The following is a 27,128-nucleotide window of genomic DNA, read 5'->3' on the forward strand; positions in this document are numbered from 1 at the left end:
GAATTTATTGAAATACAAAAATGCTAACGGTATGTGCTGGGGGTTGGACTAGATGATCTCCAGAAGTCTCTTCCAACCCTACCAATTCCATCATTCTGTGAACTCCAGGCAGTAAACTTTAGGATAAATTCCAAGCTGATTGCAATAACCATCTTTTTCACAATTTTGAAAACCACATATTGTATAGGAAAATAATAAAATAGTTTTTTTGCTACAGCACCTTTTTCTCCACCAATGAAAATAATTTATCTTGCCTGTAAAACAATTTGAGAATTTTAACAGCCCAAAAAGGTTTCAAGGGGAAGTAAATTCTGGGTTTATTTTTGAGAAATCAGGGTTTTTGTAAGAACCCTTAAGAAGAGTTTCAACTATGTTGTTTATTTTTTAAGCTATTTATTTATGTATTTATTGTAACAGCAGGAGTGTCACAAAGCTGTAGAAAACAAGAATTTTTTACTGTAGCTGTTAAACTCGAAGGAAAAGGTTATGTTGAAAACTGCATGACAAACTCTGCATAGAGTAGATCACTGCTGCACCAACTTTTAGTTCTGTATTACCATTCTAACCCAGGCAGTTTTAAGTGCCAGGATTTTTTTTTTTTTTTTTCCCCAAACAGATTTGGAATCATTCCATAAAAACCTCAACTGCATGTTGCAATTGAATAATTTCATTAGTGAAAACTTAGTGTTATGCCACATACCCTGAAAACAGAAGTGCTGCTCTCAAATGCACAAAATGGAAAACAGAACTCACTTTATAACTAATACAGATATAATACACATTTAATTGCATTAATACTTCAGTTATAAAACATTTTCAGTAAATTCATATGACTGAATCATATCATGATCTCTGTGCAAGCACCTCTGCTTAGGCTTCCCTTCTTTTCATATAGAGTGATGGGGTTTATACTAATCAGTACTCGCCTTGAGGGATCAACTGACCAAAAGTAGCAGGCATATTTGGCAGCAAGACTTAATCCCATAGTAAATCATCTAATGCTTCTTCTCAAAATGAGGGAAACCCTAAGAAATGAGCTATTTACATGTTCAATTCCTCCTTTTTTCCCCAAGAGAAACTGTAGTGTTCATGCAGCCAAAACATGTAAGCTATTCTCAGTGGAGAACATAGAGAAGGTGACACAAGATACTGGAAGATATCAAAAAAACAAATAAAACTGTGCTCTGACCCCCAAAAAACTGGCTCAAGTTGCAAATCACTGGGCCTTCCAGAAGAAAACACAAACAAAAAACATCTAGCAGCTGGAAGAAAAGCTTTTGGCTTCCTTGTATTCCAGCTTGAAAATAAATTATAGTTCAAGCACTTTAGGGAGTTTTAATATTAAGACAGTAAGGTATTATTTTTACATACATAGTAATTTTTGTTTAGATGATTTTTGGATGGAAATTGGAATGCCTTGAATGCAAAAAAACAACCAATAAAAATTCCCTAAAAGCCCATGAGCATTTCAGAATTCAAAGGAAGTATTTTACATGCAGTAGGTAAAAAAAGAGCAACATACCAAACAGACCTTTCTGCATTTAAAACAAGCACTTTAAAATAGTATTACTTTTAGTTAATGTTACCTATTTCTGATCTTTCCACCTCTGGAACTCATGCATCTTGGCCATTTCTGCCTCAGTTCTTACTCAGAGTTAAAAGAATAATGGGAGAGGAACCTGCATCTACCAGTATGTTCCTAGAATTAATTTTCACTTCAGCTCAACAAGAAGCTCATTCCAACTGAATAACAAAACAACTGTCAGAAAAAGCCAATTTTTTATTTGAGCAGTGGAAACCCCCTTTCTTTCAGTGTGGAGAATTAGCTTCCTCAGTTTAACCTTAATACAACAAAGCACACATATACCACTTCAATATGTAGAGTACCAAGAAAATAAGTATAGATATTAAAAAAAATTGTTAACACATTGAAATTTTTTTAGATGCTTATCTTAATCTATAGGTAAGATTATTAATTTTTTAGATTACACAACAGTAAGTTTCTGTAGGTACCCTGAATTTTTCATGCTACTAAAACCCCTAGAAAATAATGAAATTGTATACCCACTAGTGGTTATTATTTATCTGTCCATATCCTATTTTGAACAGCTAAGGTTTTGTCTTCAAAGAGATTTCCTAGGCTTTCATCTGTGCAGGTTAAAAAAATAACTAAACAGAAACACCCAGCCTTAGCTCAACATCAACAATGTGACTAGACACTTAAACATTTGCAGTACTGCAATGGTACCTTATTTTCAGCTATCAAACAATGTAAATCCTCAGAAAGCACCTAACTCCTTTGCCAACTCTGGAATATTTTAGAGACTATGCTCCATTTCTTGCATGAGGACTGTAAATCCTGTCATGATCCTGGTGACAAACACTGAGAAATGAACATTGTGCATGAAGTGTTTTAGCAGACCAGCTGGGTAAATTACACACATGAAAATTAAGGTGAATAACTACAGATAATCATATCTATGAAAATAAAAATCATTACTATCTCTAAGGCAGCATAAGAGAGGTGGATGAGAAGCAGGGGAGGCAACCAAGCAGTGCTTCTTCTAACTTAATTTAACAGTCTAAAACTGATCCAGTTTGCCCTGAGATACTGGGGGCAGTTAAGGAGGTTAAGCGACAAAGCAAAAGAGGACACTAAAGGGAAAAATTATATCCTTACAGATTTTTATTTTTTTTTTTTAACTCAGAAGCTGCCCATGTTTGCAGACCAAAACCAAACTTTGTCATTTTCAACCCTATGTTTACACATCTCAGATTATTTCTTAGAATAACCTTCCAGCAAGACAAAGAGATATAACCAAATAAGATGAATTTTTTCCAAGCAGTATCAAGTTTAAAATTCAAAAAGTTTGATGCAATGCTAATGTAACAAGCCAAGGGAAAAAGCAAATGGGGAAAGAGGGAAAAGTACCGTGAATGAGACAAATACCACACTGAAGTAAGAGACAAAATATAGATGGCTGAGTTACATCAGTAGCACTCCCTTCCCCCAGAAAACCATTGCAACGATGAAGCTCCCCATCGAGCAGATATTGGGGATGGAATAAGATAGACACTGTTCATTCATATTTTGTAAGCATACCTTGGAGCTTAGGGGCACAAACCTAGGGCACATCTAGAGAGCTATTTTCAACAACATGACCATCTGGAACTTCCAAACCAATTGCATCTGCATGTTCCAGATGGCTCCTAATCTCCATTTTAACATAGCATCACTGAATATCCCTTTCTTCACTGACATGAGGACTATAAAGGGTCTGGAGCCAGAAACAACCCCCAACATGTATTACTAAAAAACAAGTGTTCCCCAGTGTAACTGCATATAGTTAAAAAAAAATGCTGCAGAGGAGAATTTCCCATATAGGATGAAGACATGGAAGGAGAGGAAGGATTAGTGAAAGTATTATTGATATAAAGGTCACGATAATAGAAATTCTACAAGTAGATGTTCATAAATCTTGTTTTGAAGTTGAATCTACATCAGATTAATGAAAACCCAGCAATTCTTTCTTAATCACCATAGCTTGTTATGTTTATGGAGAATAACTCATTTCCAAGAAATACTTCATACACTGCTTGCTGCTGAAGGAAAGGTGACTGACTGATTTTGTTACATCACTGTATCTATCCCCATTTTCAACAGGACTATTTTCTATCCAAATCCTCAAGAAAATTTGTTCCATCAGTTTTACAGATGACAAAGACAAAAGATGTGCAAGACAGCAGAGAAAACGGAAAGTGAGACTACCAATAGTAAATAGCTTTTCAAAATGTGACTAATATATTTTTCCATAAACATGGAGTATTAATGGGAAGATAGTCTCACTATCATAAAAACTAACACTCTTTTGCAGGTCCAAAACAGTAAAGAAGCATTTGCTGTTGTGGGGGCAGAGAGGAAGCCAAGCATTATGTCAATATCCTGCTACGCTCTGCAAGCAGAAAGATTCCTGCCATCACTCACCCTGATTTCTCCCATCACAAATAACTCCTTAACCCTACCGCATATCTTTTTGCTTTCTACAGGTTCGTTTTAACTGCTTAATTATTCACAGGAGCACACTGTTCAGAGGATAAAATAGAAAATATTTAAGCAGTGAGGTTAAATCACAATGCTGGTTGAATAACCTTCAAGATGACATAACTGCAAAAGCTTTTATGTACGGTTTTGAATAATGAAGTGAGCTCAAAAAACAAAGGCTGTAAAACATCAGGTATTTTTTTAAAGCATCTAGATCACTCCAAAGCCAGTTTTCTCACAAAAAGGAGACAAAAACATGATAGAACTTAAAATTATATCATCCATCATTCTCCTACAGATTTTTAAGCATTTGTTTTTCCAAATATTACCTAAATTATTCTTCAGAATACAAAATTCAGTAGGCAATTGCAATTGCCATTAGAAACATCAGAATGATCTGATCACATGTATCTTACTATAAGATCACCATCATTGTCATCTTCTGCCTGTTTCCTTTAACACCTAGGACCATCTTAAATAATTAGTAAAGTTATTTAATATTGAACTGACATGTAATACTATCTTAATCTGTAAAATGGCACATTGGTAGACACAAATCCTCATTTTAAGACAGATACAGATCCTCACCCACCATCATTTACAAACACACAGAAGCTGCACTTCATAACAACACTTTCTGCTAGAATGTCTGGTTTTCATAAATCAAGTGCTCTAACTGCTTTAACTCAATAAAGTAGCCCTCAATAAACTCAAACACAACAAGAAGTGAAAACGCAACTGAACTAATATTTATAAATCAAACTGAATATGAAAAGCACAAATTTGTATTCTGAACACAGCTTTAAGAGCCATAATGAAAACTGGAGCTGTGCATAAAATATTTGGCAGTTTGGAGTTCCAGTTGAACATCAATTTTGTTCTAAATTTGACAACAAAAACATTTTTCTAAGAAGAGGCACAGACAAAATCTCAACATAAAGACAGTCACAGTTTTCATGCAAAATCTGCTTGTAATTAACAAGGCAAGAGTACCGGGGCAAAAGGACATTATCCAATTATCTAACTCTCACAACAAGAGTCAAAATTCAGTACTGCAGATTTCATTCGCTATAAAACCTTCACATCCAAATGAGCATTTTGTGTTAGAAAATGAAAACATTACATGTACAATCTAATTCAGTATTAACCAAATGGGGACATGTGACAAGCTTAAAACCAGAGCTCAGAATGCCTTGTAAAACAAAAACAGTTTCTGAATATTCCACCATTCTCTGAATATTTTGTTTCACAAAGGGCTCATTTTGTATCTTCTGCATTCAGAGTGATTGATTAGTGTGACTCCCTCAGTCTGTATGAACCCCAAGACAACAACAACAACAAAATTATATGTAAGCAGAAGACCTGAGCTGGAAAGTCACAGTAGACAAAATTCTACATGGGCAAATACTTATTTCTTCTCCTAATGCAGAAGTGGTGAAGAAGCAGTATCCAAGAGGATGACTAATCCCCAAACATGAGCTTTGGCAGCAAGAACAGAGCAATGGGTGTAGCTAGAACCAGAATAAGTATTATATCTAATGGTTTGCTGTTTTTTGTGAATTGGGGAAGAAGAGAAAGCAGGAGAAGAACAGGGATGGAAAGGAAGATGAAGACACAAAAAGGAATTGTGTAAAGTTACCCAGGAATTAACAGCATGAATTCAGCCTCTAGAACTGGCGGGACCACAGTAAGCACTTGAGACGCCAAAGCTGAACACATCAATGGTACAGTGCCAAGGACTATTGGGTTTGGTGTGAAAATACAGCACTTGTAAGAAGGTAAAAGAAAGGAGATGACAAAAATGTAGCCCAAAGCTCAGTGCAAATACGTAGCTCTTTCACAAGTCTGGCCTACATTTTGGGTATACTAATGTATTCCTTTCCCAAGCCCTGTTGTTTCCTCTCCTCTCAGGTTTCCTCCCCCCTCAGGTGGTCTACATATATAATTCAGAACTAGAATTTACTGTTTATAATACAACTAGTACTCTTAGAAGACAGAATAGTGTGTGTGACTCCACAGTATTAATGCAACCTTTCTGCAGGTAATGGCAAGGTGCTATTTCTGAGCAGCAGCAGCAACAGCAAGTGGCCCTGAGGCACCCACACATTCCAGACTAAAACACCATTTAGAATTTGCAGTTTGTACTCCCTGAGTGGCAGAAAAAACATCTTCTGTGCAGAGTGGTGGCACAGAGAGAACTGTAACACAAACTTATTAAACAGTTTTCTGTGTAAGTAAGCTTAGAAGGCAAAAGAACGTATGCATGTACGCACACATACTGCATCTTTTTTCAGCCTTCACTTTACCTGAAACGAACTGGAAAAGATCATTTTTAAAACAAGTGTCTTAAGCAAGCAAGTATTTCAGTATTGTTGCTGTGTCCAAAAACTGCACTAAGTGAAAAATAGCATTTATATAACTGCACTTTATTTATACATACAGCAAATACAGTTAAGTGAGAACTATCAAATGCCCTTAGCTATGGAGAAACATTGAAGTCCTCCTTTTACTTGACTTGTATGTTTCCTTCACCCTCAATGGAAATATTAATTGAAAGGTCACAGATAATACTCTCATTTTAGAAAAATGACTGAAAGGATATTAAAAGGTGTGAAGGTATTATCTAAGCAGGCAAGAAAATAAGCTATGGATCTGTGTGTGCAGAATTAATTAATTCCACACAAGAGGAACTTAAAGAAAAAAAATTACTTAACAATGAGGCCCCCACAGCACATCATTAGAAACACCAGTATGCAGAAAACTTCTCTCTAAACTAGAAGCAACAAGTGTCCACCCTACAAATCAGGAACCCACTGTATTGTTAATTTTTACCCTTCTCATACTTATCTCCACTTTCTTCATTTGCCTTTTTTTTTTTACTCCAGAGGTAAAGGAAAGAGTACAAGCATTTCTAAGCACAAAACCCAAACAAAACCAAACCTCACAACCACTCTTCTATTTTGAGAAGATTGAGCTTCCAGAATGAAAAGGTTTAAGCATCTCAATACACACCATGGTGACAAATTGCTCCTTCTCCATTGCTCTACAAATGCAAGATATCTTGCACAAAATGTTAAGTATAACAAGAAGCTGGTATAAAAATGGAACTTCACCACCTTAAACTCCCATTCATTTGGAACTTGGACCAACCTCTAAGCAGTGATGCAGAGTCACTCAGAATAATTCTAGTGATCAAAATTCCCACTGTTTCTGGCCAAACGAATCATTCATAAGCAACTCATCAAGGACAGTGGCCATTTTAATCTACCTTCAGTGTGAAGAAGAAAGAAGCTACAAGAATTAGGTCCATCAGAGAACATTTTCATGTTACAGAAATAACAAACTCTCAAGATTGTCCTGATTTTATTTATATAACAATAGAGAAGAAAATAAAGATGAAATTAAAAGAGAAAACACAACAGCTTTGTAATTACTCCATTCCCTTAACACAATGATTCCTATACTAGGAGTGACAAATACACTTTTCCACAAGAATGAAGCCTTCCCACCACTTAGCTCTGCCTGAACTAAGCAAAAAGTTAAGTAAGCATTCTTGATTTACCTTTTTAGAGAAATCAATCCAACCTAAACAGTCTCTTTCCTTCCATTGGGTGTGGTTTTGCCAAAAGGGAGACAAACCTTCCAATCTAAGATTTCCTGCAAATGTTGAGTGCCACTGACATTCTTTCAACTCCCTAATCCATACCATCCTCTCCGAGCAGTAGCTTCCTCTTCCCAGAAAGCTAGATGAGAGGAAGCTAAATTTAAATTAGAGGTGCATGCCAAAATTCCCATCACAGCCTAGCACAGCCAGGTATTTCAAACTCTGGAAATGTATGGCCTTCATATATATCCTTGTCATACGCTATAATCCAAACTCTACCTCAAGAGGTTATAGTAATGTTAATGTAGATACTGATTTCTACCTGGAAAAAGTAGAAGGTGTGTAACCGGTTTCTGCAGTTCAAAACTGCTCCTGTGATTGAAATAGAGACAAACCCCACAATAACATATAATAACAATGAACTCACTATGTGTCACTAGCAAGATAAATAGCAGTGGAAGAAACTGATAGCTGAGCGATTGCCATCAGAAATGGCAATATAGCCTTAGGGAAACAATAATTGTAAATAGGCAGTTTGAGAGAAGTCATGGATGAAGACATGTAGAAAGTACTTCAGAAGTTACTGCTGAACATGGATAATAATTAACCTGAGACATCTTAGTCCCCAGTCAATGATTAATATGTTTTATGCTTGAAAATGCCCTAAGCCATTCACATTTAAAGCTCTAGCTGCATGTTTCATGTTCAGAGATTAGAAAGAAAAACTGACAAACTTTCAGCTTGACCTACTGAAGACAGAAATATGTTACATTTATTTGTATCACTATGTATTAGCTACATGGACAAAAACAGTCACCTGTACATAAACACTGTATCAATATATTCACATGCAGGATTTTGCAAAAGTTAGAAGGTTTTCCGCGGATCAACTTAAACCTTTTTAAAAGCTATAAGTGGAAACAGGATGTTGCAAAACAAATTCTCTCACTGTCTTAGATAAGCAAAAAGGGCTTAAGGAAGCTTCCTTGCTGCCTTTCGTGACTGAGCCTCCCAAACAACGATAATGCACATCCATTTATAATTACTGCATACAAAGGAGCAATTTAACAGAAAGCTGATTAAAGATGCAATTAGATATACCTATTTTTTTTTCTCCAAATAACTGCAATTTGTGTTTTGTTTCAGGATTTTTATTTATTTTTAACCCTCTTAATACTAGTGTTTCTAATATATATATACTGGAAACACAATTCATTTTAAAGGACAGTTCCACCAAATATTGCTTCCAAAATGGAAGATACCTCACTATCTTTTAAGTCACTATTCATTTAGTAAAACACAAAGCTACTGATGAAGCATGTTATATGTAGCAACAGGAAGAAGAAATTAAGAAAACCTTAGTCTTCCTTCACATTTTTAAGCTCCTAATATTTAACAGAACAGATTTTGGTACACATATACAACATTGGCCCAGTTGCATCTTCATACTTCCAAGCATGATTACATTTGCTTCAGGGAATAACAAAGTTTGCAGTCAAGAGAAGCATGGGCATTTAAAGATCCATTTTGAGTAAATCCAGTGATACCTTAGAAAACCTTAGGTATCTGCAACTATGCAAATGGATATAGTCATACAAACACCATTTCCCTTTAAGTAATAAAAAACATAAAAAAGAAAAAAACAAAAAAAATCCACCCAACCAACCAACCAAAAAAAAAAAAAAAACCAACAACCCAAAAACCACAACACCACAAAACAAACAAAACCCCCATAAAACCTACATCTCAAATATTCAGAAACAATAAACCCCCACAGGTTACAGCTGGCTGGTAGTACACTGTGCTTTTCAATCAGATTCTGAAAATGTACTCTTGAAAGCCAGGAAAGAGCAGCCAACGCGCCCTTCAGAAATACTTCAAAACACCCATGGCTAACACACACACTGAATTATGCTGAAGTGAGTTTACATTTGACCTAGAGTCAAGGACTTGGGCAGAGCATCACACGTGCACTGTTTCCAATCACTACTCTCTGCACATGCAATACTACATTAGTGCAAGAACTCCACCCAACTTCTTCTAATCCCACAACCTTCAACTAGCACCCACTACATTGTTGGCAGTCCCATGACAGGGCTAGACGCTTGCCCTGAAAAATTTCAGAATGAAAGGTTGTCAGTCTAAGACTTCCAAGTGTTCAAAAGTTAAAGCCTTCATGACACAAGAACTAAAAGCAAACAGAAATGATGCATTAAATTACCCTGTCTACACAGCCAACACTCATCTGTTAAGGATTATGAGCTCTTCAGGGCAGAAGCCCACCACCTTCTTACATTTTATGTAGGAGTGCCATGCATATCTATAGGGCTACATAAATTACATGTTCCTTGGAACAATGTCCTGGCTTTGTCTGGGAAGGGCCTTGCTTGCCTATGAGGCGTGAACCAGATGTTATGGAACTCAAAGGAAAAATTCCACCATCAACTGAAAATGGACGCTGGCTCAAGAAGTAGTAATAGCTTCACATTATGTATTACTCTCATGGAATGAATTAGGACAATAATATATAAAGTAAGGTCCACAAAGATCTTTTACATAAAGAGCATACAACACATCAGCAAACCAATCCGTTTTTATTTAAGGATTACCTGTTACTGAGCTACAGATTGGAGAGCTCTAGACAGAAACCTATCATATTATTTACTTATTTCTTGCTAAATAATTAGCAGCTCCAAGGGGACTTGAAAAATCCATATTAGACTGTGTTAGGTTTTCCCCACTTTGAAGCCATACAAAAGTTAGAAATATTAGAAGAAAGTCTTTAGGTTTTGTTTGGGTGGATTTTTTTTTTTTTTTGACATGTTATGCTACCAAAAATGATTTTTCTACTTTTCACTTCAATTCAAGAGTAGAGGAAGGGGTACTTCTCTCAATTTTCCCTGCCATGACAGGGCAGAAATATTAGCTTAATTTGCCATTTGCAGCTAAGTGGGGCTTATTCTGTAACTCCACCAGCAAGTACAGAACATGTGCTTGTTTCTGCTAAAACACTCAGTGAAATAATGCATTTTGACATTTAAATTGTTATTATTAAATTTCAAAATGTAAAAGTTGATACTAGCAGTTCCCATCCCCTGAGAGTATGCTTCATTATGAAAATTCAAATACTGCTTGCTCACATGTTAGAAGACTAGTAAAAGACTATTTAGCACTAAACCCTTGTATTAAACTTTCCCTTCTTCAAAAGCATGACAGATTCATTAGAGCATACTGTATGTATCTTCACAATCTAGGCTGAGCTCCTGATTTTGAGCCCAAAACAGAGAACATATGAGCAATTTTTCTTCCTCCTGAGGGCGAGCTAATACAAAACTGAGTGCTGTTCCCCACTGACCAGCCACCAAGTAAAACTCAGAAGTCACTTAACAGAGCCATCTGTAAGAAGTCGGCATTGTCTCACGCCCTCCAGTAGCAGCCTCCTCTCTCCTCCCTCTCAGTCTGCGTGTCTTGACATACAGAACCACCTTGCTGAATCTTTGCCTTGTTACTTCTGTCATTTCAAGCATTCACTTGGAAACTTCTTTCACCTCACACACCCCTTTCCACATAGTACCTTCATCACACTGAGAGTAAAGTTTGGCAAAAAATACTAAACATGGCATTATTTATGCAAATTACCCACTCAGTCCTTGATGTGCTTCTGAAATGATGCACTTCCCCTCCACATTCCACTCAACGGACTGCAAATAATACCCTGAAGTCTCATTTTCAAAACTATTTAAAAAAATGCATTTACTATAGCTTCAAATTCATATTAAGTTTCTGAAAGTATCTGGCCACCTCAGTTTGCAATGTGTTTCTAATGCTACAAATCACTTCTTTCCTTACTAGACAACCTGAAACACATGAAAAGGGTGTTCATTCTACTTCCAGAAATTCTGCCTTACTCATTTCACATGAGAAAGGAAAAAGCTTAACTCTGATTAAAGGAAATTGCACAGACAGAGACGATGAGTAAGCTATGAGCAACTGTCCAAAGATTTTTTTGAACAAGAAAACTCTCAAAGAAGATAGTTTCCATCTGGTTTTATTAGCTGTAGCGTTGTGCGTATGTACTCAAACTTCTGCAATCTAAACTATTGAGTTGATGAGACTGTACAAAAAATGTCAAAATTAATCAGCTTTAACCTATCGCAGCATCAACCCTGTGCCCCTACACTAATTATGCACATGTACAACAATATATTAATGCTAAAATAGCCACTATATCTATTACCTATATGGAGATAAGTAGTTTGCTCTTATTCATGTACTTGAAATTTAGCACATTTTACTTTACCTCTAGAATCAAAATTGTTTGCTATTACACTAGTAAGTACATAGTTGTCAGGTGCATCATACCTACAGTAAATAATCAAGTATTCAAATACACAAGTATTTAAGTCAGTCTCACACAGAGGAAACGTTTTACCCACAGCTTCAAGAACTATAAGCAAATTTATACAAATGTGAGAAAACGTTGTAAAACAAATGATGCATAGAATGAAGTATACACTACTATGGCTTAGCATTGTTTCAGCAAGTAAAAAACTCAATGCATTTTCATAAAATCTTAATAAAGAATTATTAACACATTCTCCGTGCACACTAATGTTAGACAGTGGAACACAAGCATGTTCAGAAAAACAACTTCATGTCAGCTAAGAGCAACATCATCTGAAGACTTTACATTATACATTACAAATATATATAATAAACATAAATAAACAATAAAAAATATATAAAATAAGTTAAAAAATAGACATTTCAGCAAAATACATACTCCTCCCCACCAGCCTTCATCAAAGCAGGACAAAGTATTCTTTCACATCTAAAGAGAGACCTTTCTTGAAGTACCACTTACAAATATGAAGAAAACATGGAAAATAAAGCAAAAAACTTATTTAATGCTCAACCAATCAAAAAGGAGTTTCAAGGCACTTTAGTATACAGCACAAACATTCATGACTTCTCTACAGGCAAGACAGACAAAGCAGCTCATTTTTATTAGCATACTGTATGCAGATCTTCATTCATATAACTTGTGAATAGTATTTTACACACTATCCTTGGAGAAGATGAAAAAAACACCCCACAACAGGACAGCCAATGTTGCTTTGTAAAACTAATTTCGAAGTTATTGCTCTTGACCATGCTTCTTTGTAGCTTAGCTGCTGCAGGACTATTTTTTCCAGTCCTTCCATGCCTCTTTCTAATCACAAACCTTATTGAATCACTCTGTGGATTGTGCATTTCTCTCTTAAAAGGCCTCTGCATTTCTCAACCAAATATTGTGATACTGTTGAAAGCACAAATAAGTTTCATGCCAGTTTTTCAGTAACAGGATGTAGCATTTATACATATCATAAAAACCTCAAGACCATCTCCTTTTTTGGATGAACCCCCGCTATTAAGAAAAATAAACTTTCATAACAGACATTTTGACATTTCAGTTAAAGAAGAATTAAGTTATTGTGCATACATGACATCAGCATACATCAGAGAACATTTCTCATCCCATTCCATGCACACCTGATGGTTAGTAGACACATTAAATGACAAAAACATTTTGGAATTCGATCCATACAGTGAAAACTGCACATTAAGTTGCTGATGAATGAGCAATGGGTGTAAGTTTCTTCTCTAGTCAACCGATGTTATAGAATTAAATATCTTTCTTACCTTCTGAAAAAAGTCTTCCCCACTTTTCCCTTTGCCTTCTGCAGCAGCTGTAAAACAAAAGTGCAATCTGGTTACAAGACATAAAGGAGGAAATTTACAGGTTTACATAGAGAAGTTTTCAATGAGTACATGCTAATGTGAAATTATAACTCAGTAATTTTTTTCTCATACAGTAAATATTAGTCAAACACTAAGACTCAGAACCTTTCGCAAGTCACTTGCTCAGGATGGAATCCAAGCAGCTGCTCATATTTGCAACCTACAGCTATAATATATTGATACATATTTTACTTACAGAGTAAACACAGACATTTAAGTCCAACGATATATTCACACTGCATACTTTACTGTGTAATACCACCAACAGAAGCATAAAATAAAGCTAGGAGGGCACAAGTTTTGCTATATCAAGGTTAAAAATTAGAACCAAAACAAGAATAAGCATTACAGTAAGCCAGAATCACATTAAAAATCTTTTTTCCTCTATTCTGCTAGTTTTTATATTGATGAGAAATACAGAGCTACTGCTATTTGGTTTTCTGAGACTGAGCAAATGCCACAAAAATTTAAACAGTTATTACTGCATTTAAGTATTCCTCTCATTTGTTATCCAGTGAAATTTTGCAACATGTACTTTAGACCAGCCAATATTTATGAACGACTACACTCAAAGCAGCTGTAAAACCAAAGGTATCCCTACATAGTTCCACTAGAAATGGTGCCATTGTACAAACCACAGACATAAGCACATTTGAACACTTGAGAGTGACATTCAAGAGAGGTGACTCAAAGCTAAAAGCAGCACTGAACATGGCTACTGGTAGGGCTTGCAACTGTGGGCAAAGAAACACTTGTTAAACAGGAGAAAATTAAGATTTTCACCCTCTTAGGCTAGGAAATCAAAGGCCAAAAAGTAAAATCTTGATTTTGTAAAAACAGACCTACATACCAAATGTACATATTTATCCAGCACGCAAAAATGCTCCCTTTATTGTAGGGCTGTACTGATCATACTGGAACATTTGAATTTACATAAAAGGTAATGCTAACAAAAGGAAGAGTGAGTAACAACTAAGCACATGTGGCTGTAAAGGGAGTACAGAGCCTTCAGAGTACTTTTCAAGAACAGTGCTAAGACCATCACAATGGCAGAACAAAACATCATTGCAGAACATAGCCTAGAAGCAATCTTATAAATCCGTGACTTCAAGAATAAGAATTTGACTATCTCACACATGTATTTAAAACCATAATTTTAAACTTAGTTAACGTAAATGGCAGCACTTAAAATCATAGATTTTAGTAAGACATAGTGTGTATAGCTTACATTGTAGCTTATCTACATAGCAACCTGAGACCTAGCAATCAATTCCACACACAGTAGCTCAAGCTGACGAAGAAGAGGAAAATTTCCTTTTCCCTAGAGAAAGGGATGCCTCCAAACAGAACTCCAAGTCCTAAATGAAATTTCCTGAATGGTACTGGATCTCTGAAGAAACTCATTGTCGTTGTGATTTCTCTGTATTTGTCATGTACAAACCAAATTCTTAGCTTACCCCATCACCTTGTCTTCAAAACTGTTTCAGGTACTTAGCTCTCCCCACTCTTTCAATTACACAAGCAAATCCAAACTTAATGTTAACTCAGATAACTCAATCTAAGAACAAATGCAACAGAGCAGGTACAGACCAGAGGCACAAGACAACTTTTTCCACTGCAGAGGAAGGACTGCACTGCATTTGAAACAGGCTTCTCAAAATATCAACAACATTTAAATACCATTGAAAACCTGTACACCAAGAATTTTATTTCATACAGTTCAGAAGTTTGTTACTTAACTCAACTGTAGTCAGACCAGAGGCAGTGAATGAAGCCTGTCAAGCAGTCATCTTGCTGTAGAGCAACTCCAGAGTCAACAATTCCACAAGTCTGAGAAGAAAACAAAGCCCTCCTCACCTTCAAAACCTGCAAGTGCTTTTAAGAGAAGAATGAACTGGTGCACTTTCGCCAGAACAAAATTTTCTGGAAGCAGAGGAAGCAATTGGGGAAGATTTCAGTTTTTCAGATTTACAAGCTACTGATACCACAGAAATACACAACTTTTTTTGAAAAACACAACTTCCTTTTGACAGCAGCCGCTTCATAGATGGATGTTGTTTCACAAATTTTCCGTTAACTCAGAAATTGCTATGAAACACTTCTGGGAATCAAGGAGTACCACCATGCTTTTCAAGTGAAACACAGGACCAAGGTGCTTTTAATCAGAAAGCAGAGGAGACAAACTGGGGATGAGAACATAACAGATGTGAGGCTGAAGTTACAGTTTTGAGAATAGACAGATTTTGTTCCAGCTACAGCTACTATTTCTAAACTGAATACAAACAAGAGATGGCTTAGATAATAACAGTGATGCTCTGCAAGGCATTTAAACAGAATGCTGACAAAGCAAATTCCAAGCTTTTAATTGTAGGTTTATTTTTAATCTGAATCATTCTGGTGAACTGATTTACAGCTTGGCCCCAACAACAACTGTATGGTACAACAGATGGACTCCAACAAGCACAGACAAAGTAAGAAAGAAGAGGGAATGAGAACATCCTAAACTGACTTTACAGAGAAAACGAAACAAAAACAAACACACACAAAAATAAAAACACAACCAAATAACAAAATAACAGAAAGAACACTGAAGCTGGAGCAAATGGCGCTTTGAAACATCTTGAGTTAATAATCAATGGTTTTAGTTGTTACACCATACTACAAAGACATTGTCTTTCACTACAGACTTTTGGCACATAAGATGTTTTACAACAACCTAATTGACAGGTCTGGTGGTATCTATGAAAACGCAGGGAAGACTGTATGACATTTTTTGAAAGAAACACTGAAGGTTTTCACATAACTAAAACCATACTGTGACATATTAGTATTTTGCCATTTCACTTTCATGATGCAGCACTATTTATTCCATGAAGAGATATGCCTCCAATAATTTTTCATATAAAATAGTTTTTGTATATAAGGTGATGTAGTCATTACCATCCCTACTATGCACTTAAAAATAAAAAAAAAATAAAAAATAATAATAATAAAAGAAAGGGCTTAAAGTATTGAGTCACACTCAGGTTGGGATCTTACACTATAAAAAAAAAAAAAAAGCCTAAAAATTTGAAGACAAACTATACGAAGCAGTACATTATGCTTCCTTTTAGGTTAGCTATTCTTCTCTTTTATTCTACTTGCTTCCTAAAATTCACTTTCTTATTCCTAGGAGGAGAAATTAAAGTTAAGAAAAATTAAATTTCATCAGTAGTGTATGAATTTTGGGATGCTAACCACAATTACATACATTTTAGTATAAGTACCTATATTTAATATATAGGTATATATATAATTTCACACCAATGTGTGAAAAGCATTTACTATTCATATTTAATTAATTATCTTGAAGCTTTTCTTCCTCTCCAAAGCAGGGAAAGATAGTTCTAGCACCTCCGGAAACATTAAGTGTAGCCAAACACAAGGGGAAACTTCTCCATTTCTTTCATTATTGAAAGGCTAAACAGTTTTTTGTTTAAACAAGACAAAACCAGTGTGATTGAGTGCGCTCTCACCAAGTTTGCCGATGACACCAAGCTGTGTGGTTCAGCTGATATGCTGGAGGGAAGGGATGCCATCCAGAGGGACCTCGACACACTTGTGAGGTGGGCTGATACCAACCTGATGAAGTTTAACCATGCCAAGTGCAAGGTCCTACACCTGGGTCGGAGCAATCCCAGGCACGGCTACAGGTTGGGCAGAGAAGAGATTCAGAGCAGCCCTGCAGAGAAGGGCTTGGGGGTGTTGGTCAATGAGAAAATGAACATGAGCCGGCTTCAGTGTCTGCTCGCAGCCCAGAAAGCCAACTGCATCCTGGGCTGCATCAAGAGGAGCGTGACCAGCAGGTCGAAGGAGGTGATCCTGCCCCTCTACTCTGCTCTTGTGAGACCTCACTTGCAGTATTGTGTGCAGTTCTGATGTCCTCAACATAAAGAGGACCTGGAACTGTTGGAACAAGTCCAGAGGAGGGCCATAAGGATGATCAGGGGAGTGGAGCACCTCCCGTATGGAGACAGGCTGAGAAAGTTGGGGCTGTTCAGCCTGGAGAAGAGAAGGCTGCGTGGAGACCTCATAGCAGCCTTCCAGTACCTGAAGGGGGCCTACAAGGATGCTGAGGAGGGACTCTTCATTAGGGACTGTAGTGATAAGACAAGGGGTAACAGGTTCAAACTTAAACAGGGGAAGTTTAGATTGGATATAAGGAAGAAATTCTTTACTGTAAGGGTGATGAGGCACTGGAATGGGTTGCCCAGGGAGGTTGTGAATGCTCCATCCCTGGCAGTGTTCAAGGCCAGGTTGGACAGAGCCTTGGGTGGCATGGTTTAGTGTGAGGTGTTCCTGCCCATGGCAGGAGGGTTGGAACTAGATGATCTCAAGGTCCTTTCCAACCCTAACTAATCTATGATTCTATGATCTTCTGTACAGAAATGAGCAAGAGAAGCATTTTGGAGTTATGAAATCTTTGTAGCTATGTAACTTTTCTAAACAACTCTACAGAGTATTAACCCTGATTCTCAAACCAAACTCATCTTTGAAATACCATGTTGAAAAGCTCTCAAAATTTAGATCTGATATATATGGCAGATTATTTTACTAATTTTATGGGTATCACTTAAAATATCAAATGAAGCTCCTTTCAAAAAGCAGTAAATTTCCAGGTTCTTCAACATCCAAGAGAACAAGTCTTTTGTGGGAGACTGAGGAGGCTAGCAGTGTTGTTCCTGTGATTCATGGAAGGCACTATGTAGCCCACTCATCACTAAATTTGAAATAAGCTTTTATATTTTAATAAAATGTTGCATTTTCTGACTTTAAATGAAATTAATGAGTTCAAAATACTATATCAGTAACAAACAACATTAAAAAGTGACACTAACACCTATCACTTAAATTACCATCACTAATGCTAATCTAGGAAATATTACATCAACAAGTACAGTTCAGTTATTTAATGGCTTGCTAAATTCCACTTCAAATAATAATTTATAAATACTTTCAGATCTTTCTTCCTACAGATGCAGGTCACTAGAGCCCCACTATCCTCAGTTGCTGTGAGAATGTTTTTAAAAAGACAAGTCCAAGTAGTTACTTGTGGAAGACAAGACAGATTTTAGTTGTATAAGAAAGCTTTCAGCCACCAAAAAGCCTTTGCTGCTCATTTCCACCTTGCGCTGCTTTTCTTTGTCTGACAGTACAACTTTCTGTACAGCAACAGTGGGGACCAGGTCTAGCTTTATTTGATATAATAAGTAGCACTTACTGGAATAGCCCCCCCAGACTTAACTGGGAAAGGCAGAAGGAACACTTTTTCTTTTGGTGCTTACTGGCAGCTCTGGCACATGCCAGCTGAAGGTGTTCAGGCAATGACAGCCTTAAGAAGCAGTAACAGACAAAATCAGCTTTAAGTCTTCTCCAGTACCACAGGCTCCTTTGCCAGCAGGACCAGGCATCAGATAAGACCCAAGAAGAGCCATTAACTTTCTAACAGCTCTTTCTACACAAAAAGAGGTACCAAGTCAATGAAAGAACTCCTTGAACAAAACTAAATGTGTACAATGACAACTGAACAGTGTGTCTACTGAGAAACAGGAAAGCATAAGTGGTGTGACAGGATTTCAAGATGAGTTCTGACAAACCATGCCTGGTTACCCACCTGAGGAGACCAGTCCACTCTTCTACCAATGGTCCCTGTTCCCAAATCAGATTTGAGAGAAGCCACAAACCAAAAGGTAATTAATACGGTGTACTGACTTCTTACAAATTGATTCATTTCTGCCAGCCTCTGCTACTCAGGAAATAGTTTTCTTAGAAACAGTATTTATTTTATGACATTAAATAATCACTTAACTGACCTTCACAAAAACTAGGATTGGTTTTACAAAACTGGTAAAAGTTTCAGAAATACAGACGAAAGACTACGTAAATGTGCATAATAAGCATTTTATATTTTAAGCTGAACTCTGTTTATTGTAATTTCTTCCATACCATGAAATATTTTGTATTAGATTTTTGCTTTTCAAGATATATTGGATTGCCAAAGTTCCATCCAATACAAATATAAACCAGTTGAAACAGGTGTTAACTATTACGGTACCCATGAAGTACACCACTTGTCTAGTTAATCACCAAATCATAAGAAGCCCAATTGTAGTTTCTTCTCAGTTCACATGGAAAAACAAATTTGAACTTCTACTTCAAATATTATTTTAATTATGAAAAAATCCTGTTACAATACAGGCCATATTTTACAGGAACTGAACCCAAGATACACTGATCAAGTCCTGTTTAAATGAAATATTCTAACTTTGTGTTCATTTCACACATTAGCTTTGTGTCTCATTTTCTAAACTCTTGAAATTATTACAAAACACAATATAATATATGTTTGTGGTTTTGCCCTTACATCTATTACTGTCGAAACTTCTTCCTCTATCTGCATTGAAAGACTACACTTGTAAGAGAACAAAAAGCATGTTCGGCTCTTCAGGTTTCAGCATCAAAATGCTCTAACGAAGTGATAACAAGGTATTATTTTAATTTTAACAGGATTTCAAGAAATGCTAGAATAATATAGCTGAATTATTCAACTATCCTTTACCTTTTCTATCAATTGAATGAGAAAACTCATTCACATCAAGATTTTCCTTGTCTTAGACTTAATTTTTTTTCTCCTGAAACTGACATAGAAACATGCTAGCTATGTAGCATGGTATTTATTTATTCTTATTTGTTAAAATAAATGGATAGTTATTCATACTGAAAGCCTGAGCTATTTCTCAGAAGTTAAGCAGTTATCCTACACAAAAACAAACAAACAAAAAAAAAACCCAAACAAAAAAACCAAACACAACTTCATTCATTGAACCAGAAACCACCTGACAAAAAGATTATGTTTTCCTGTGCACAAAGTGAGACACTAACCCATACATACTCTGAAAGCTTGCTTATATCAAGCCAAGATAAAGAATTCCTCCCCAGTGGCCACAGATCCAAGCCAAATTGCTGAAAATATGCTTTTAGGAACAAGAAGATAGAGCATACATTGTTAAAGAAAAAAAACTGATCTTAAATTGAATTTGTTGAAATCCAGACAAAACAATTTTCCTTTTTTCTTGTAATTACCAAGGTAGTCTCACAGTTTTCTGCTTAGAAACTAGGAAGTCAGATAGAGAGGCAACTCAGCTAAAATAAAAGGGTCTGGCAAGACAAGTAACAAGAAACCTGCATAATAATCTTGATTACTGCTTTTTAATAAGGCTACATATTCTTTTAAATTGATTATACTAAATTTCATAAAGTAACCTCAGTATTTTAGGTTCTCAAGTGGCTTTATAAATATGGTCAAGGTTTCCAGATCCAATGAATGAAAACCAGGCATTTAAACTTTTTTTTAATTCATATATACAGCAAGCTTTAGGTTTTGAGGATGCTTATCATAGACAGGCCAGAGTAAAGCCAAAAAGTCAACAGGAAACATTTGAAGTGGGGGGTGGGCAAAAGAAGACAATCCCCAAAATACTCAAGAAAGTACTGACACCAAGAAGAGCAAAAAATATACTTGACCAAATAACATGACCACAAATTCGTCAAGTCAGAACCTACATGATAGCTGGAATATTATGCAAATTACTGTCTATATATATTCTGCGATAAAAGGACCCTTGGACTGGAAGTGAGAACAAGAGTCACCATTTATTAGATCTGGTAAAAAAAAAAAAAAAAAAAACCCACAATAAAACAATGCAGAAAAAAGCCATGATACAAACCTAAAATGTTTATATGGGAGCACTCTTCCTCTGGTAGAACAGCCAAAGAACAATTGGATGAATTTTAGCATGATCAGTAAATGATAAAAAAGAGACTATTAAATATTTGACATTTTTGGGTGGGTTCCACTACCTCCTTCTGCTAGTAGGAGCTTGATACATAAACTGCTAAGCTACCCATAAAGAGGCCAGATGTGCTATAACTTCTGACAGACATAATTAATTCTGGGAAAAAGGCAGACTGTGTAGAGGTTACTTTTACCCTGCTGCTGAAATACAATGTCTATGAGCCCCCTGAAGTCCAGTGCCTATGGTCTCTTTTCAGACTACTTGCTAACTGGTTGAGCTTTCTCGGATCAAGATCAACATCATCTGAACACACATGTAAACACAGACAGGTAAGATGTCCATATTCTTCATACTCTCTTTATCCTTCATTTCCTGAAATATAATATTGTGAAGACTATATATGTATATTCACTGATTAGAATATTTCTTTTTGATAACCTGTTTTCCCCTGCATACTATATTAAAATTAAGATCATTGGTAAATAACTAATACCATCCTGCAACTAAAATTCATAAAATTTTATCATCGTAAGTGATGAATGGATGAAAGAACGAACAAAACAGCGAACAAGTAAAATCTTAAAATAAACTATGCTTACTCCAACTACCTCTGCATACATTGCCAAGAAAGAATGCAAGGAAAAACAACATGTACACTCTAAAGAAAAAAAAAGACATTGTTTCTAAACATTCCTAGAGATTTGCTTCTAGTTTCCATGAGGACTCCATGCAGTTGGTGGCTAAGAGTATCATGGGGTGGGGGGATAAGTACACTGAAGGTTACTTACCTTGTCAATCCTCCCATCAATATTTTAGAGTTGCAAAACCATAGAAGTCTATCTAGAACCAGTAATTTAATCTGTAACTTTTAGATAAATAACAGGTTTTTCTGATTTTGCAAAACTAATTTATCCTAGGGAAAAAGCTGTCTGCCAAATGTCTGCATAGAGAAAGTCTATTTATTTATTTTTAAAGCCAAGTCACAGCTTGAAAGCAGGCTGTGAAGTTGGGGTTGTTTTGGGAGCCCCTTTTTCCTTGTTGGAAATCTCTCCTTTGAAAGGCACACATGGGTCTAGCTTATCTACACAACCACAGAACACTTCCTTATGTGACTGGAGCACAGTCAAGTTCGTAGCGCAAGACTTAGGATTTTAATGAAGGTAATGAAGTGAAGGCTTTACTTTCTGCCAGCTACTCTTCAGAACAACACGAGGAAAGCTGCCTCGCTGCCAGCACATTACCTGATTGAAACTACTCTATTAGCTGAACAAAACTTGCCCCTTTGTAGGTTGATAAGGATTGCTATTGGTATAACTGCAATCATAGATCAGGAAGAGATCAAAATGCAAAAAAGATTACTGGCAGTCTATCCCAACACTGCACAAGTCGATTCTTCTACTCTGCTTTAGGATACCAGGTAAAATATCCCTGGAAGTCTCCTACATCATCTTTCAGATGTTGTATTCAAGGACTTCTGCCATTTCCAGCTGAAGACATGCCAGCTGATGCTTCTAAATGAAGTTTTCAGCTTCCTCTTCCTTAATCCAAATTTCTACAACTTCTTCAGTTTGATGTGAGCATTTCTAATGCCCGTTTTCAACTTTACTTCTCACTGTCAAAATGTAGCTTGAAACCAAAGCCTCTCTTCCTTTAGAATACCCAGTGCTCAACCATAACTTGATAAATCAAAGAGTTAAGAGTCTCTTTGGAAGTCACTCTATCCTATACTTCAAAAAAAAAAAAAAAAACCACACAAAAGAAACCACTGAAACAAACCTTTCTGAATTCTTTATTGTAATGATGATTAAATCAACAGCCCTGCCAATTCTCAAAGAATTCAAGACAGAACATCTCAACTAGAAGGCTGCGGGTCATAGAAGATAACACATTTTCTTAAACAAGAGGAGCCATCACATTACTATAAGTATTTATAGATTAAAAATTTAAACTTATAACTTCAATTATTTCTTGTTTTATCATAAGAACTTAAATAGCTCTGTTAGAGTTCCAGATATACTATACAAAGGTAGAGAAAATAGCTGATGTGGCCAGGCTGAGGTTTTGCTTTGTGAAGGAGTTTCTTTTCAAGAACAGAGATGTAAATTTTGATATTTTTTTCACCAAGAGATTACCAGATTACTGTCATCAGATTTAACTATGAGCAGTATTTTTCTTTCATTTCAATCAACAGATGAAGGCAGCTTTCCAGCATCTAAATATTGTAGTAGCTGAGTTTAACCACCTATTTCTATTTTCTTGTAAGACAGAAAAAACTTACATCCATGCTACCGATAATCACTTTTTAGAAAGTGAAACTATCAAATACTGTCAATCATAATGAGAAATTTATTAAGATCCTGAGTCATTAGCATGAGTGAAACCTGATAAAAATGTTAAGTACATCCATGCACTGTAGCTCACCCCACTATTTCCCCCATCCAGTTTTGAGAAAAATATTTTTTGAGAATATACTGGACACAGTACTAAAGGAAAGAGAATTGATTCTGATGCTCATAAAACATTTTTGTTACCTGAATGTAAAATTAGGGTATCTGTTACCTCAGTCGTCTTACACTTCTTGGCCCAGCTGCCCTCTAGAAAGATGCAAAATGGAATCTCATCCCAAGAAGAGTCTTGGGAGAGGTGACAAGGAGGGAAAAGCTAAAGTGGTTAAACTTTTATTCCAGGAGTTGTTTCCCTTCCTTCAAATGGGCCTTTCTGCATTTCAATTTTTCAGGAAACTTGGGAACTTGTAGTCAAAAGAATAGGCCAGCCAAAAGTAATTTTCACATTGTATTAATTTGTTCCATGTCTTTCGTAGGCACAAAATTGACAGAAGCAGTCAACAGCAAACCATGAAATCAGTAGGAGTGCTCTCCCACATGAAACACAGTCTAGATAATATCAATTCTCTTTACCTACGATCCAAAGAGAGGTAGCTTTGGAGAAGACAGCTGGAGAAGGCTGCTGTGGTAGCTGTAGGAAAATATCACCAATATGCCATATGACCTATTGCTGTTATAAAGTACTTTTCAGTACAGCAATGAAAACCTATTTATGCCAGCAACAGACTTTTCCATTACTTTACACTTACTTCCTAACACAAAGAGATCAAAATGTGGTAGGGTTAAGCCATTCCAGCCATGCTTTCATCCTGCCTGCCTCAGTTGACTCCCTTATTGATATTAGTGTATGAGCCAACATGTACTTAAATCTCACTGAATTTCAATTTGCTGCTGTTCACCTAGGAAGATATTTAGCAACAGGAGCCACCATAAACACTCCTGCAGGGACAGAGCAGCTGACTGAGTCCCCCCCATGCTGTAACACATCTGGAAATGAGTCAAAACATTCATGTAAGGGTAAGAAAAGAGGTGTAAAGCCTGGCATTTTCCTAAAAATCTCTGTAGTGGGGCTGCCTTCTTCAGTCACTGAATGCTGTGAAGGTTCAAAAGAAAACCTTTGACTGCCTCAGGAGACAGAATCTCTCTTGCTGCCAGTGCCCAACAGATCCTACTCTGCCCCCTAGCCAAAGCATCTACTTATAACAGAACTTGGTGTTTATAGGGGGAAAGAAAATCCCCCAGAAGTGCTCCAGGGGCTGACAGAGAATAACTGCCAAACACAAATGCTCTGCTCTCAGGAGATTGATTGCTGGGGATATTCTTTCTATTTGCTTGGCATTCAACTTTCTCTCAATGCACAACCACGTTTCTTGTCAGGTATGCACACAGATACTGTATGATTCATTACATGCAAAGGAAGAATGTAGCAAGGCTGTAAAAAAATTAGAAACAAAAGCCCTACAGATTTGGATAAAAACATACACAATATTTTTTTGATGGCCCTGCTTGTTATGAGTCATTCACAGATGTGGAGTTACAGGAGAGAAGCCAAAATTAAGTCAAAGACAAAGCTTTACACAGGAAACCAGTTTAAGTCTGTTGCAATGCAGGTTACATACTGAGCTACAAGGAAAAGAAAAAAAAAAAAGTAGGCCTTTTCAAACAGTAATGAGAAACTGCGTTTCTGGAACCATTATGAACAAGGTTCTGCAAATACATACAGACAGGGACAAAAAAAACCTTTATTTGCAATTCAGAGGTCTCTTCCTTTTCTGAAAACCAACCAATCCCACACACTCCAGCTTCCTGGATGCAATTGGAATATTTGGAGAACAAAACACAAACAGCTCCCCTTTCCTGTCCAAAAAACACTTTCTTTTCATTTCTGTCTATTGGAATAAAAAAAGGAAAAAAAAAAAAAAAAACCAGCCCCAGAGATTTTTTAAAAGGGGACATGCTATAAATGCTTTCCTAGGCATCTGAGCTCCTGTTCCTGCACATCTACACAGCTGGTAACATCTCATATCAAAACAAGTACACTCACAAATCCACACCATCCAGGCTGCTTAGCATATTTTTTTCCCTTAATCTGAGCATTCTGAACTTCTGCCTTTTTCTATTTTGTGTTAATCAGTTTGAAAAAACTGACAGATCACCTCAGATGTAAATTCTCTCCCAGATACCATTCGCAGAGCCTTTTAGCCTTTTTGCTTCACATCTTCAGTTTCCTCACGAAGTACTCAGGTAAATGTTCAATACCTACTGTACTACATGTAACTGTCTTAATGAAAATAGGCTCTTACTTATAAAATATATATATATAATAAGTCTATTAAAAAAAAATCTACTTTTTGCAGAAGCATAAAATGCCTTTACCAATATTTCAAGTATTAATCAAATCCCATTCAGTTTTATTTTTAGTATATTCTAATTCTAGGTACATGACTACAAAGAAACTGAAGAAGATGGCTGTTAATTTTCAACTGATTTCCAGTTCAGGGTAAGATTGCATGCAATTCTTCTAGATTAAATTTATAACATGTTACACTACTCACACTACTTCTAAAGCAGTGACCAACTGTTGCTTTGAGTATTTGGTAGAACTAGTTCAGAACCTTTTTGTATCTTTCTCCTGAACAGAAAAACAGAAGTCCAAGTTTACATGCAGGAAAACGTAAACCCACTGAAGATAGTTCATGAAAAGTATAACCGGTCTCTAAACTAGTCTAAAGTAGCAAAGGACAAAAAAGTTTAAAAAAGGAAAGCATAACATACAAACAGATTAAAATAAGTACATGCATAAGCACTGGGGAAAGCCATTAAAGTGTTTAGTTAATTGAAAAAATGGAAAAATAATAAATCTGAAGATCACATTGTAACCTGTCACCCAGCTTACAGCAATGCATTGTCTGCTTCAGTTCACACTGTTCACAGCTTAAAAGACAGAAAAAAATTGTCCCGGTTTAGCTTATTCTTAGATATCACATTAATCTAGATAACATTTGACTAAAACAAGTTCATCTGTTCCATTCAGGAATAAATACAACTAGTTCCATGCACTGCAAAATATAAAGCAAACATCATTGATGTGGAAGTTAAAAACTAGTTGCGTAAAGAAGAGGGAGTACGATGGAGGTCCCTAAAAGGTGGAGGTAGAGGAAATGAGAAACTTACCCATACATCAAGTTTAGAGCTACGTATCACAACAACAAGATGTGCACTACTTTGTCACCCATTTTCCCATACATTTGCTAGAATTCAAATTACGTATCAGCACAAAAACACAGCAATGTAAGTTCTTTTGCCAAACTAAAATTTACTCACAAACAAAGATCTTTCTGCTTTTAAGAAACTAAGGAAATGAAGTCATTGTTTAGGTAAGGAGATCAAAGCACAACAGATGTCTAGACCATGTGTAAAGGTGAAAAACTTTTATTTTCACAGCTGGTTTTATGTCCACATTTTCAAAAATCTACACGATATTTTTCTTATGATCAGTTCACATATTAAGAGACACAACT

The 27,128-nt window shown here is 36.3% G+C and overlaps 1 protein-coding gene across 1 annotated transcript in view; it reads right to left on the reverse strand.

Annotated features, from left to right (window-relative positions):
• Positions 1 to 27,128, reverse strand: part of BICC1 (BicC family RNA binding protein 1) — a gene marked incomplete at its 3' end in the record, with an annotated part of 109,145 nt that overhangs the window by 59,340 nt on the left and 22,677 nt on the right. Inside the window, exon 2 of the mRNA XM_080621588.1 lies at positions 13,329 to 13,375. Coding sequence (XP_080477714.1) covers positions 13,329 to 13,375 — 47 coding nt within the window. The remainder of the gene's footprint in view (positions 1 to 13,328; positions 13,376 to 27,128) is intronic.

Source organism: Psittacula echo (genome assembly GCF_963264785.1).
Source record: "Psittacula echo genome assembly, chromosome: 6".
In the NCBI taxonomy this organism is placed as follows: domain Eukaryota; kingdom Metazoa; phylum Chordata; class Aves; order Psittaciformes; family Psittacidae; genus Psittacula; species Psittacula echo.